This window comes from Colletotrichum siamense (assembly GCF_013390195.1).
Source record: "Colletotrichum siamense strain Cg363 chromosome Unknown KSG_Cg363_contig04, whole genome shotgun sequence".
Classification (NCBI taxonomy): Eukaryota; Fungi; Ascomycota; class Sordariomycetes; order Glomerellales; family Glomerellaceae; genus Colletotrichum; species Colletotrichum siamense.
In genome coordinates, this window is record NW_023501017.1 from 94,260 (window position 1) to 108,035 (window position 13,776).

Here is a 13,776-nt window from a genome sequence, read left to right on the forward strand (position 1 = left end):
CCACCACACTCAGCTCACTGGCTAATGAGGGGTAATTCAATCTGGTAAGCTCCATTAGTCCGCCAGATACCTTTGCTGCCAGGGACCATAGCTTATCGCGGGGTGCCGGGGCGGGTCACTCAAAAGGCATCGTTTTTCCCAGCAATTTGATTGGAGGATTAGATCTTCATCAATTGATTTGCGAAATGTTGCTAAAACTAGAACTGAGGAAAGAAGAGGGGTGATGCTGAAAGTGGGTGTTGTCGGGGATTGCTCCGTACACTAGAGGAGAGTTGGAGACACTTCTGCGAGGAGTTGGAGACTAAAATCCTCCAAGTGAGGGGCGTCAGATCCCTCTTTCAGAGAGAGATGGTCTCCAACAGCTCCTATTTGTTCCCTCATTATCGCAACTGGGCCTGGATATGGCCCAATTTTGGTCGTGACAGGGTCGATCGACGAATGTTGCTCCTACGACATAACGAGTCCACCCTCTCAGTCGTATCAGTCTGACAAGAAGTTTACTTGCACCATGACGCAAATGACGACCCCAAGCATTCCCCCCCTTATGAGGGCTGCCCAAATATCTGAGGTTAGTTTTTCAGTCATGTCATTCAGACAGGCAGAGACTAAAGTGTTGCAGTACGGTAAACCCTATGAGCTGGTTGAGAGACATGTGCCGGAAGTCCGCGACAACGAACTTCTTATCAGAGTTCATGCGGCTGGCTTCTGTCACTCTGATCTACAAGTGCTGCAAGGGCAATTCAAGTCGCCTCTAGGCATGATCCCCTCACACGAGCCTGCCGGTGTAATCGTCAAAGTTGGCGCAAAATGTAGTCCTGCCTGGAAGATTGGCGACCAGGTTGGTGCACTCAATTACAAGAATTCGTGCGGGGAGTGCAGTGGTTGCGGATTGACGAAGCGCACGAGTGGGCAACTTGATCCGCGGTTCTGTGACAAGAGAGAAACTGCAGGCTTCCAACACGACGGCGCATTCGCAGAATATCTATCGATTGATCCAGAGACCACAGTCCGTCTGCCAGCATCACTATCGTTTGACCAGGCTGCGCCTTTGATGTGTGCAGGGGCAACGGTATGGGGATCGCTGGAGAGAGCGACGGCTGGGCTCAGCCCCGGTGAGACAGTGGCTGTTGTTGGTATCGGCGGGCTCGGTCACCTCGGTCTGCAGTTCGCTACCGCCATGGGATTCCGCACAATAGCCATCGACAATCGACCGGCTGGTAGGCAACTTGCCACGGAAATGCCTAATGAAGCTCTGAAGCCAGCGCTGGTGGTTGATTCCGGTGCTGAAGACGCCACTGCAAAGATCATGGATTTCACGAACGGCGAAGGCGTTGCTGCTGTAGTGGTCTGCACTGACTCTTTGGCGGCCAACAACTGGGCCTTATCGATACTGAGGATTGGAGGCGTCATGGGTGTGCTGGGTCTTCCGGCCGACGCCTGGAGATTTGACTCAAGTGTGATTGTATTCAAGGAGCTCACCATCCGTGGAAGCTATGTTGCCAGCCGAACGGCAACAGAGAGGATGATGAGAATTGTCGAGGAAGCTGGCGTCAGATCGCACATTACACTCGTGCCGTTTGACGGGATTCCGGGTGTTGTAGAAATCTACCAAGACAGCGCTTTTAGGGGCAGGCTCGTGGTCCAGGTAACAGAGTGAACACCTTTCCACTTAGAAAGTCCACCTACATACAATCGGATGGTGACAAGCTCTACCTGCTTTGAGGCTTGGTGGATAAATCACACGAGACACGTATTTCCTTCATTCCCGCCCTCAAGTCTGGTGAAGGCACGTTGCTGGGAATGAAAATGCGACAGATGCAAATATGGCCAGAGTTGGCAACAGAGGGTCAGCGACAGCGACAATGACCTCAGCTGCAGCAGCAGCAAAGTGTGGCAGCAGGCAGAGACAGGGGCAGAGATAGTCCCAATCAGATGAGCTTGCTTTCCTACTGGACTGAACAGGGCATCGCCCCCCTGGCATCTCTACCACCAAACCAACAAACCGGGTGACAATGCAACTGTTGTTTATGCAACATCTCCCTCCAACTTTGATCCCCACGATTTCTGAGCTTTTTGCCAAAATTTCACGTCACTTCACAGCTTTAGCATCTCGTTCAGCGCTGGATGTGGAGCTGGGGCAAGAAGACTTCCCCGACTCGCGCGGTTCATTACCAACTTAATTACCCCATCGACCCTTCTCCAACCCCGAGACGCGACTAATGGGGTCGTGCCGCCCGGCGGGGTCATTCTCCTGTCATCGCGTCCACTAATGCCGACTTCATTCTGTTTGTCATCGGAGACCCTTCTCGCCACAAACCGGTACAATGACCCCCGGAAGTTGTCTCCGACATTTCCTCGCGGCTCCATCATGGATCATGTCTTGATACACATATGAGCAACAAGTTGGGCTGGCTTCAAGCGGCATCCGTGGAATACACGTTGAGCTCGCAGTAGACTGGAAACTTGGTCGATTGCCCACCATGTCTGTATTCTTCAAGGATATCTCATCGTACGGCCATCAAAGTTGTCCACTCTACCAACAGACCTCTTGCTAACTGCTTTATCTAGGGATAATCCTGTTCAGAAAGGAGACGTCGAGAAGCTACTCGAGCCGCTTGGTCTGACGATCAAACCCGAGGAGTCGGCCGACTACCAGAGACTCCTAGCCGCAGTCCACGACTGTGCAACCCGCATCGATCGCCTACCGGACTATCAACCCGTCCCCGATACGAAGAAATACCCCCGCGAAAATATCCATATTCCTACACCAGAAGAGCAAGAGTTTGGTCATGCTTGGGCGCACCGGTTTCTAATCCGAGGAGATCAATCCGCGAAGGACCCTTCGTCAGGGTCACTGAAGGGTAGAAGCGTCTGCCTGAAAGACTGCATCGCTGTTGCTGGCGTCCCGCAGTTCTTTGGCAGTGACGCCTTTCCTCCATGGACGCCATCAACAGATGCTACCGTGGTGACCCGAGTGCTAGACGCCGGAGCCGATATCCTGGGTACAGCAACTTGCGAACACTTCTGCAATTCCACGGCGTCGTTCACTAGCGCCCAAGGCACGATCGAGAATCCATACAGAGAAGGTTACTCTACAGGCGGTAGCACCTCCGGCGGTGCGGCACTGGTTGGTTCGGGAAAAATTGATATTGCGCTCGGCACGGATCAAGGAGGCAGCATTCGAGTTCCATCGTCCTTCTGCGGATGTGTCGGAGTAAAGCCTACACACGGCCTGATTCCCTTCACTGGCTTCACAAGCGGCGATGCCATCGACGACCACGCTGGACCCATATGCCGATCCGTCATGGAGGCTGCCCAGTGCCTCGATGTCATTTCAGGATATGACGGCATCGACGACAAGTCATTGGGTGCTGAAGCCCACGGGTCATATAATTTTGCCAACTTTCTTCGTTCAAGTTCCGGTCGCCTCGATGGGATCAAGATCGGTATTCTCAAAGAAGGTTTCCACCAAGAGATTGTCGATCCAAGAGTCAGAGACCACGTCCTGATGGCGGCACAGAAGCTGGAAAGCCTAGGAGCTGCGGTGGAAGAGGTTTCCGTGCCGCTCCACCTCGAGGGCCCTTCAATTTGGACTCTTCAGCAGCGTATTTCAGGCTCTTCGGGCATACTGGGTCGCGCTACTGGCCACAGGGGACTCGGTCTCACAGAGTTTGAAAAGGCTCGACTGCCATTCACTGATCCTAGCTTTCATAAGCTATTCCCTTCAACCAAGAACACTGTAATCAACGGCCTGTACCTGCAAGACAAGTTCCCTGGGCTCTATAGCAAAACGGTCAACATTGGTCGTCAGATCAGTGATGCCTACCAGCGGGCTTTTCAAACGTACGACGTCATCATCATGCCAACGACACCTTTTGTGGCCCCGCGACACGGTACTCGGGACTCGGTCTTGGGTTCGTTTGAGCCCACAATTGGCCTCACAACAAATACGGCTGTCTTCAATGTCACTGGACATCCAGCCATGTCCATGCCCGTTGGCTTTATTCCCGCAAAAGATGATGCACAGGTGATGCTGCCGGTTGGTATGCAGATTGTTGGCGGGCTATGGCAAGAGAAGAGCGTACTAAAAGTTGGACACGCTTGGGAAAGCAACTTTGATTGGCGGGCTCTCAAAAACATCGAGGAAACAACTAGTCAAGTGCATGACTTCCCTCCTAATGGAGCGAGCATGAAGTCAAACAGCAGACCCGTGCCTGAAGTAAATAGCACCACGTCACCCACCCTCAAACGGGTGAAACTCTCTGCCTGAGAGCAGACGGCGAGATCTCATCTATTGAAATCTCAAAATAATCACAGTTGATTCATGTTGAATTCTCGTTTCCCGGATTACAAGTCCAATTTGTTGCAAAGATACGTTGACGTGCTGCCTGCCTGTTTTCTTTACCAGACATACGTTCAGTCTACTGACATGCTTTCAGTGAAGCTACGGGTAAGAGATCGACAGAAATACAAGGATATGAAACGTAAGAGACAGACACACAACCGAGAATATCCGCAGCAGTCGGAGACATGGACGTGAATGGAGGCAGAACCAGAGACAATTGTGGCGATAAACTCGGAGGCAACAGACACTGACGTTGCGATAGCACGGAAAACGTCGGTCTCACCAGCGCCGGGCATATGAAGAACCCTTTGAGAGCAGTTCAGTTTCAGACATCAAGGGCTCTGTGCTACCCGTAACCTTCACTTTGAAAGACATATCGATGTATATCGAATACAACAAATCTAAGCAACGAGTCTGTCACAACTACGCTCGTACTAGATAGATCAGTCAGAATTGTGGCTCTTTGGATACCTCTGATGAACGTATTTAATTGATTGTGTAGCCGCCATCAACGACCAGTGCGTGCCCTTGAACAAATGACGCCTGGCTAGAACACAAGAATAAGACTGCGTTCGCCACCTCTTCGGGTGTCCCCATCCGTTTCATGGGCGCAATGTCAACCGCTGGCTTTAGCCTCTGGATCAGCTCCTCGTTTGCTGTCGTCATTGGCGTCGCAATTACACCCGGACAGACACAGTTCACTCTGATTCCATCTTCTGAGTAATCAATGGCGTCGGATTTCGTCATGTTGATGATGGCAGCCTTTGATGCACAGTATGGGGCTATTCGAGAGGTCTCGTTAGTGATCTTCACTTTCGCTTGTGATGCTCTCGAGCTTACCAGCTTTTGGTCGGGCGACTACGCCGAGCTGACTCGCGATGTTCACAATAGATCCTCGCTGCTCCGGATGCTCAGATAATGGCTTTTGTCTCAACATGTGACTTAGCACGGCGCGAGACGCCAGCCAGCTGCCCTTGTAGTTGACATTGTTTATGAGATCAAACGCCGCCGTCGACGTCTCGTGAGATTTCAGTGATGCCCCCAAGATTCCTGCGCAGCTCACTGAATAATCGATACGAGAGAAAGCTTTGGCAATGTCTCCAACGAACGAGTTGACAAACGTCTCGTCAGAGATGTCACCTTCCCGACTCAACACCTCCGCTTTGGGGTGGATCTCTAGAATCGCATCGCGCGTGTCAATAAGTGACCTTCTGTTCAGGTCTGTGATGGCGATTCTTGAACAGCCTGACCGAGCAAAACCCCTGGCAACAGCTGCCCCGATACCTTCGCATTGTCAGTGGTGAAGTAACCTCGAAGACGAGGAGCTTGGGCTCACTTACCCGTTCCACCAGCACCCGTGATGAATGCGACTCCGGGAAACTTGAACATTATGATGCTTGGGGCCGGGGTCGTTGCAATAGCACTGTAAAGGAAAACGCAATATGCTTTGAGAGCAGCTGCTATGTTATGCCTATCGTTACATGGACCAGATAGGTCGACATCGGCCTGATGATCACTTCCCAACTACTCCAACACGCCCGAGCGTGAACCGGCCCAAAGACCCGATTCAAAATACCGAGTGGATATTGCGGGGAAACGGGCAAGATACGGCCTCGGAGAAAAGCAGGATATTCATTGTCACAGGGGTTATGGCGCAAGATAATTCGCCCAGTCCAAGGGAGCATCGAACTTAGATAGCCGCCGTGGGGGACATGGATACGAGTCATGTTCTCCAAAGATAATGACCGCCTTGGGGTCGTCGATAAGACCCACAAGGGGAACAATCTTCTCCAACATAAGCCAAGGGGATGCCCCAATTAGCCTTCTCTCCAACTTGCCCTGTCTTTCTCATCACCTCCAACCACGGCGTCTGTGTGTGTGTGGGAAAGGATGTTGTCCCACAACGGTCCCGGCACGCAGACCCAGCCGCCACCGCAGCCACATGCACAATCGCCGCAGGCTCTCCATCCCAGGCCTCATTCGACTCCAGTGAAGCGAAGGAGACGAACCGGTCACGGCCCCGATGCTCGTTCGTGCCCTCACTGTGGGCGAACGTTCAAGCGCACCGAGCACTTGGAGCGCCATGTTCGGACGCGTCAGTCATCCCATCTCCTCCACAGCCGTTTCCTATCTACTCCAAGTTCTCGTGTGATTTTGACACATCACGACACCTAAGCTAGCACTCCTGGCTTCTTCTCCATGACCCAGATGCCCGGAACTCTGCCACGTGCCTTGACGCTGACCTGCTCGCGTGTCAGACACCAAGGAAAAGCCCTTCATATGCCGTTGTGGAGCGGCCTTCGCTAGGCGAGACCTGTTGACCCGCCATCAGCGGATCGCCTTCCATGAGGACGGCTCCGAGTCTCCGGAGGGTCCTTCGGAGCCGGACTCCGGTGAAAATAGCCATGCGCCGCCAGTCGAGGCTGACCTGGCTGCTGCCGTCTCTCTCTCGGGCATGAGCGTGGATCATTGGTCGCAACCGCCTCCTCCGCCGCCGCCGCAACCTGCAGATCTGTATCCCATGGCCGTCCCTAGAAATGGTGGCCTCGTAGATGCGTCGTATCAGCAGACTTTGATAACGGATCAGTTCTACGAAAATGGTTGGTTGCAGATACGGCGTCCCTCATTTGGCTTTTGTTGCTTACAAACCTCCGGCCAGGCAATCAGGATGTTGTTGGGTTTGACGCCCACTTCCGAGAGTTTGCCAACTTCCTCGATGGCGTCGGTCTGCCTGCAGAGTGGAGTCCCTACTTCCACGGCCCAGACAGAGACAATGATGTCGTCGACCCAGGCATGAGAGACTCAAGGGTGAAAGACTCGAGGGAAGGAACAGCCACCCCAGGGCCTCGCAGTAGGACCCGGCCCGGAACCCCTTTCAGCTCTTGGCTGCCATCGGCTCCAACAGGGAATCGCATCTCAGAGAACTTGCCCGACGCCAGTAAGTAAATGAAGTTGTGAATAATGCAGGCGTGGACTTCTCTCACACATGATTCAGTTCCTCGCTCCGTAGACAATGAGTCTCAGCCATATCGCATCTCGGACGAGCAGCGTTCTCGTCTCAATGCATCCATTGAGAGCTTCCGCGACATTCTCGACCCAAACTTCAAGTTCCCATCCCGCCATGCACTTACCCGTTATCTTACGTCTTACTTTGAAGGCTTCCACTCACACATGCCTTTCCTTCACACGCCAACATGGCGGATTTTCGAGCATTCGCTCGAACTCATTCTCGGCCTGGCTGCTGTGGGTGCACAGTACTGCTTCGAGCACCGCATGTCTGAAAGACTCTTCTACGCCGGCAAAGCCATCTTGATGGAGCGCCTTGCTCATGAGTCTGATAAGTTCGGGCCCAAGACAGGGTCGTCTCTCAGTATGCCTCAACGGCGCGAATCACGACCCATCCTGGCAAGAGATTGGGGTCCGTGGGAACCCATAGAGACCGTTCGTGCTTTGATTGCGCTCATGGGTTATGCGACTTGGGAACCCAAGGTGTCGCTGATGCAAGAGGCCTTTGGTTTACAAGGACTTCTGGCTCAAGTCTTGCGTGAAGTAGGCCTTCATGAGGAAGACGGGCGCCAGCCTCCTGCCGACCAGACCACGCCACAGGCAGCTTGGCATGCGTGGGCCCAGCAAGAGTCAGCACGGCGCGCGAAGCTGATTGCCTTCTCTTTCATGCATACACATAGCATTGCGTATAACGTTTATCCTGTTCTCCGCAGCAATGAGGTCGGCCTTCGGCTGCCTTGTTCGACCAAGGAATGGAAGGCCTCGAATGCTGTCCAGTGGCAGATCGCCCGTCGAGAGACTGATAAACAGCAGCTCTTTTTCCAGGATGCGTTGTCGCTTCTGCTGAGAAACACTGATGGCACTGCGCCACTTGATCCTATTCCCACCCCACTGGGCAATTACATACTCTTACACGGTCTGCTGCAGAGGATATACATCGTCCGAGACCTCTCTTTGCCGGTGATGGATCACTCAGCATCATTGCCTAGCGAGGAGGTGGACAAGCTTGAGTAAGTCCAATTACAATCATTCACCACACAACGCTAACCTTCACTAGACGCGGCTTGCGATCGTGGACTGCGGGATGGCAACAGGCTCCCGAATCGAGTCTCGACCCAAACAACGAGAACGGCCCCATCCCTTTTACTTCCAGCTCACTACTTGGACTGGCCTACGTTCGGATCTATCTCCACCTAGGTCCTTATCGACTGCTCGAAACACGAGATCCGATCCGCATTGCCAAGGCCATATATCGATCACCCGCAGTCGAACGAAGTGGCGGAGTCATTACTGCGCTTCTTTACACGGCCCATATGCTGAGTATTCCCGTGAGACTCGGCGTCGACCGTGTCGCCCGTAGCCAGGCATTCTTCTGGAGCGTCAGACACTCACTCTCGGGTCTTGAGTGTGCTGTTTTGCTGAGCAAATGGCTCTTTTCCCTGACGGAGGCCTCGGGCACGACGCCGTTGAGTGGTAAGTCCTTTTACCCGCCCGAGCTTCTGTTACTGGAGCGGAGTTCTACGCTGTACCTGTTTTTCCTATCATCCATATCATCCCTGAAGTCGTCATTGTCTGCATTGTATTTATCCGCCCGGCAGCAAACCCCCTTTGCGAAAAGGTCAGAGGACACCTGCTGACAGGATTGCAGACAGCGAAGACAGGATCTTGCATTGGGTACGCTGCATCGTGGAGGAAGCCTACGACGTGGTTGACTTTGACGACGACGAGCCCGAAGTGGGTGTAGACCGGGACCCTGCGTCTCTCAGTCTGGCAGTACTGAGGATCTGGGCGCACTTCTTCAAAAGCAATACTCAATGGCCGTTTATCAACATGATCGGAGAGAGCCTGGAGAAGTATCGGGAGCTGCTTATGCGGAGTCGGCCACAGCAAGCGACCTGAGTCAGGTACCAACTAGCAGCACACAGCTCAACTGTTGTGCAACGATGGTGGTAAGCAATTACGACAAGGATTGGGACTTTGGCCGCTTGGCAAGACAGGTCATTTAATTGCTGCTCAGCTCCTCCCAATTGAGTTTCTGCTTATCGTATATCAGCATCTAGCGCTGATTTCGCGAGTTCAGCCGTGGGTACACCGCCCGGAGAGACCGGGACGCGTCGATGCTACGTTAAATGATCATGGCAACCCACACCGCTTGCAGATGGTTTCTTGTTCGCGAAGAACATGCTCAGCTCTTGTTAGTTTCCCTGTTTTGCCCCGAGAAAGCTCGATCAGCATGGCAACTCCAGAGGACAGGGCGCGCGATGCTGGCCCTCCCAGGGTGATTGCCGTCGGGCTGCTTCGCACCGGCACGACCTCTCTCAAAACAGCTCTCGAAGAACTGGGCTTCAAGCACGTCTACGATGGCCTCGACTCCCGCACCAAGCCGACCCACTGGGATTTCCTGGAGCGAGCGGCGATGGCGACTTGGCCTGAAATCAACGCCAAGGGCCACTCACCTCGGCCGAAGCCCTTCACTCGAGAAGACTGGGACGAGCTGTTTGGGGTGTACGACGCGTTGACGGATTTGGTGTGCTTCTTCGCGGTGGAGCTGGCGGATGCGTATCCCGACGCCAAGATCATCCTCACGGAGCGCGACTACGACACGTGGTATCCCAGTTTCGAGAGCCAGGTCCTCTGGCCTAATTTTCAGCCCTTGACCAGCATGTTGATTAAAATACTGGGCACTATCGTCGGCAACCGGGCGGGATTCACCATGCAGAAGATACTCCGCGGCTTCTCGGGAGGTGCGTCGAGCCTGGAAGACTTCCGCCGCATGACGCCAGAGGTTTACCGTCGACATTCTGAGCGCATCAAGGCTCACATTGCGCCTGAGAGGCTACTGGTGTACAGGGTGGGCAAGGACGGGTGGAAGCCTCTGTGTGACTTTGTCGGGAAAGAAGTGCCTGAGGGCAAGGCGTTCCCGTTCGCGAATGACCGGCAAGCGCACGAAGCGTCGAATGCGAAGATTATTAGAAATGCTTGGTTTCAGGCAGCCAGGATTGTCGGAACGTATGGTGTTGCTGTCGGAGCTGCATTTGCGGCGTGGAAATGGCTCAGGTAGACAGAGTGGTATCATGCGCCTTAATCAGAATGAAGCTATTCGCAGCAGATGATACCGTGGTCGTGAAGAAAGTGATGGCGGTTACTAGGCGGTACCAATGGGTAAGGATAGGTGGCTTACATAACCCGAGTCAATGGCGGAAGCCCGCCCCTCCTCCGGTGTCTACCCGCAGCGACCACTAAAGTGCTCCTACCCCTCCATTGTACACCATTGGAGCCCCATCCTGGAATCCACCCAACAGCTGACGTAGCGGCCGCATCTCCAGCTTCACAACTCAACACCGCCGCTGCCGCCCTCAATCGTCGCCGGGGGAGTTGTGTGTATATATATCCCGCCCATATCGCCTTAGCTTCAACCTGAATCCTAGAGAAACGAACCGCAACACCTAGAGCGACCCCTCGAAACCGCCAGCATGCAGTCTGGCATTTCTGGTACGTTCTGTCCCGCTGCTGTCCCGCCCCCGTCGCTGTCCACCGCCAGATCGCAAATATCCTCAATTCCCTCGTGCCAGGCTCTAAATCCCACTGCTAACGCTCGTCAGCCTCCCAGGAGCTTGTCTCCCAGTTCAACACCCTCCTCGGGAGCGATAAACACTTCGGCCTTCTCGTCACCATCGACAACGAGACCCTCGCCCCCGTCCAGTTCCTCTCCAAGTCCTCAGACTCGTTCGACGACAACCTGTCCGCCCTCCAGCCGCACCTCAAGCCCAACGAAGCCCTCTATGCCCTCCTCCGCCGCTATGATACCGCTCCCCGCCTAACGGCCGTCACATACGTCCCCGACTCCGCCAAGGTCCGCCAGAAGATGCTCTTCGCCTCCACCCGCCTGACTCTTGTCCGTAAGCTGGGCTCCGAGCACTTCCGCGAGTCCATCTTCGCCACCACCCCAGAGGAGCTTTCTGCCCAGGGCTTCGTCAAGCACGATGCCCACACCGAGCTTGAGGCCCCTCTTACCGAGGAGGAGCGCAGTCTCGGTGCAGTCAAGCAGGCTGAGGCCGAGGCGAGCACCGGCACGGGAACCCGCGAGATCCATCTTAGCAAGACCCTCGCCATGCCCATCGCCGAGGACGCCCTCGCTGCCATGAAGGACCTGAACGGTGGTCGTGTGCTGGTCATGCTGGTGCGTAACTGCCTCTCCACCCACCTCCCTCCTGACGGACGAACGGCTAACTTGCATCTACAGAAAATCAACCCCGAAAAGGAATCCGTCGAGCTTGTCCCTTCTTCCGAAAGCCCCTCCAGCATCACCGAACTCACCCAGACCATCTCCTCCACCGAGCCTCGCTTCACCTTTTATCGCTTCACCCACACCCACAACGGCGCCGAGTCGAGCCCCCTGCTCTTCATCTACACCTGCCCCGTCACTCCCGGCAACAAGGCCATCAAGAACCGCATGCTGTACCCGCTCATGAAGCGCGCCGTGCTCGAGATCGCGACCGGCGAGGCCGGCCTGACGCTGGACAAGAAGCTCGAGGTCGAGGAGCCCAGCGAGGTCACCGAAGACTCGGTCCTGTCCGAGCTGCATCCCAAGGTGACGGCCAGACAAGGCTTCAGCAGACCCAAGCGTCCCGGAAGGTAAATGTGAAGGTATAGGGCTGCAGGCGGGTAAGGCGGGAGAAGCAAGAAAAAAGGTCGAGCGCATGCAATGCAATGCAAAGGCGTTGGGTCCCGAGCCTGTAGATCGGGCTGATGATAGACAGAATTGATTCGCAATGCGATACTTTCTAAGTATGTTCGGCATATCTACAACTTGCGGCATCTTCTTCCTCTTCGCGTGCAACCATGCCTTCCCCCCCACCTGTTGCTTTCGACGTGCAGGTTAAAAACTGGTATCTTGCATCAACAGACGGCCACCTGAAAAGCAGTTCCCCTTGACCCTGTGCATCTACTCTTCGTATTTGCCTCCAGTGAAGGACACGTTGCTTCTCTCCAGCTTTTCCTTGAGGTACTCGTAGACGGTAAACGTCACGGCCTGTCCCGGCGCAACACGCATGATGCGAGGCGTGATACCTTTGTAAAAGGCGTGCATGCCTTCTTGCCTGCGGACGCACACACACTGTCAGTATTCTGCAGGCTCTCAGGAGCAATGCGAGAAGACAACACTCACTTGAACATATCACTCGAGATCTTGGCAATGCGACTCCACGCGCTCGTGCCAAACTCGGCAGGCGTCTTTTGCAACCTCGTCTTGATGGTGTCGATCGGCGCATTGCTCAACGGGCCCATGGCACCGCTGACGAGCCCAATCACCGTCGTCTGCCAGCTCGGCAGGTTTCCCCCGGCGTACTGCGGCTGGTAGTCCTTGAGCGCCTCCTTGAAGTACGAGTAGGCCGTGAAGTTGACGGCCTGGTTGCTACCCTGCCGCAGCGCCGTCAGCGACACGCCCCGGTACAGCGCGCCGAAACCCTCCTCCTTGACGACGGTGTAGAGCGCGTGCGCCGCGTTGCGGTACTTTGGGATGTCGAGGGGGTCCGCCATGGAGTGGTGCTGCGCCTGCAGACGGATCTTGATGACCTCCATTGGCGTCACGACGGCGACGGCTTCCGTCACACCCGCGGCGAGGCCAGCTGTCTCACTGGTCAGTGACAAACATTCTCCATCTGCGAGTCAAGATTGGGGGACTGTTGGAGACACCTACCTAGGAAAGTCGCCTGTCCGCTGACGATCCCCGTCTTCTTGTCCGCCAGCATCTGCTTATATCCCTCGAAACTCGTGAACCGGATGGCCATCTTGGGCACGATGCCCGTCAACACGGCACCGAGACCCTTGTACAGACCCAGCGGCGTTTCCTTCTTGACGATCTCGACTCCGGTGCGGATGAAGCCGCGCTTGGGCGCTCCGGGCTGCCTTGCGCGCCGCGACAGCTGCATTCGGACCTTGATCGTGTCTGGTTGTGTCGCACGTGTCAGTAAAGATGTCTGTCACCCATCGCGAGGTTTGCGCCGAGGGGAAGAACTTACCGAGTGGGTGGCAGACCAACGCCTCCATCATGCCGGCACCACCGCCAGCTATACCATCATGTCAGTCGCAGTCGTCCCATAATGGAATTGCGGGTGGTGGGACATACCAATGAGGTTCGTGGCAGCCGACGTCGTCTTGCCATCTTGCTTGACCTTGGAGGCCATGATTCACGAAGAAATAGGGATATGCGCAAACGAGATGACAGGAAAGGTAGGCAGCAGGAGGCTCGCGCCAAGGGGTCTACAAGAACAAAGCAAGAGTCACGCTTTCTTCTTCTCTGTTCAATGGCAAGAACAATGTCGATGCTGCGCGTGCAGGTAGAGAAGGAGGTATCAAGAGGAAGTAGTCATACAAGAGCGGGACACACGGGAAAGAGCAAGGAAAGAAGCTTGGGAAGGAGCCGG

At 54.8% G+C, this 13,776-nt stretch overlaps 7 protein-coding genes across 7 annotated transcripts; 5 read left to right on the forward strand and 2 right to left on the reverse strand.

The window, feature by feature from the left end:
- Nucleotides 1–508: 508 nt before the first annotated feature.
- Nucleotides 509–1,657, forward strand: adhT-2 (alcohol dehydrogenase; the record flags this gene model as incomplete). The annotated part of the gene is made up of 2 exons (XM_036637779.1): nucleotides 509–568; nucleotides 620–1,657. 2 exons carry the CDS (start codon nucleotides 509–511, stop codon nucleotides 1,655–1,657), a joined length of 1,098 nt encoding a protein of 365 aa, XP_036495284.1.
- Nucleotides 1,658–2,480: 823 nt separating this feature from the next.
- Nucleotides 2,481–4,270, forward strand: AMID-1 (Amidase; the record flags this gene model as incomplete). Its single annotated transcript, XM_036637780.1, has 2 exons — nucleotides 2,481–2,509; nucleotides 2,569–4,270. The coding sequence occupies 2 exons, from the start codon at nucleotides 2,481–2,483 to the stop codon at nucleotides 4,268–4,270; spliced, it is 1,731 nt and encodes a 576-aa protein (XP_036495283.1).
- Nucleotides 4,271–4,831: 561 nt separating this feature from the next.
- On the reverse strand, nucleotides 4,832–5,734 carry xecD-1 (2-(R)-hydroxypropyl-CoM dehydrogenase; the record flags this gene model as incomplete). The annotated part of the gene is made up of 3 exons (XM_036637781.1): nucleotides 4,832–5,127; nucleotides 5,186–5,629; nucleotides 5,686–5,734. 3 exons carry the CDS (start codon nucleotides 5,732–5,734, stop codon nucleotides 4,832–4,834), a joined length of 789 nt encoding a protein of 262 aa, XP_036495286.1.
- An 810-nt stretch (nucleotides 5,735–6,544) lies between these two features.
- Nucleotides 6,545–9,250, forward strand: klf1-3 (Zinc finger protein klf1; the record flags this gene model as incomplete). Its single annotated transcript, XM_036637782.1, has 6 exons — nucleotides 6,545–6,598; nucleotides 6,678–6,945; nucleotides 7,005–7,283; nucleotides 7,341–8,361; nucleotides 8,409–8,824; nucleotides 9,000–9,250. The coding sequence occupies 6 exons, from the start codon at nucleotides 6,545–6,547 to the stop codon at nucleotides 9,248–9,250; spliced, it is 2,289 nt and encodes a 762-aa protein (XP_036495285.1).
- Nucleotides 9,251–9,584: 334 nt separating this feature from the next.
- On the forward strand, nucleotides 9,585–10,412 carry CGCS363_v005934 (uncharacterized protein; the record flags this gene model as incomplete). Its single annotated transcript, XM_036637783.1, has 1 exon — nucleotides 9,585–10,412. One exon carries the CDS (start codon nucleotides 9,585–9,587, stop codon nucleotides 10,410–10,412), a length of 828 nt encoding a protein of 275 aa, XP_036495288.1.
- A 412-nt stretch (nucleotides 10,413–10,824) lies between these two features.
- On the forward strand, nucleotides 10,825–11,990 carry twfA (Twinfilin; the record flags this gene model as incomplete). The annotated part of the gene is made up of 3 exons (XM_036637784.1): nucleotides 10,825–10,843; nucleotides 10,954–11,531; nucleotides 11,595–11,990. The coding sequence occupies 3 exons, from the start codon at nucleotides 10,825–10,827 to the stop codon at nucleotides 11,988–11,990; spliced, it is 993 nt and encodes a 330-aa protein (XP_036495287.1).
- Nucleotides 11,991–12,296: 306 nt separating this feature from the next.
- On the reverse strand, nucleotides 12,297–13,536 carry SFC1 (Succinate/fumarate mitochondrial transporter; the record flags this gene model as incomplete). Its single annotated transcript, XM_036637785.1, has 5 exons — nucleotides 12,297–12,450; nucleotides 12,519–12,978; nucleotides 13,050–13,298; nucleotides 13,372–13,419; nucleotides 13,479–13,536. The coding sequence occupies 5 exons, from the start codon at nucleotides 13,534–13,536 to the stop codon at nucleotides 12,297–12,299; spliced, it is 969 nt and encodes a 322-aa protein (XP_036495290.1).
- Between the last annotated feature and the right edge of the window lie 240 nt (nucleotides 13,537–13,776).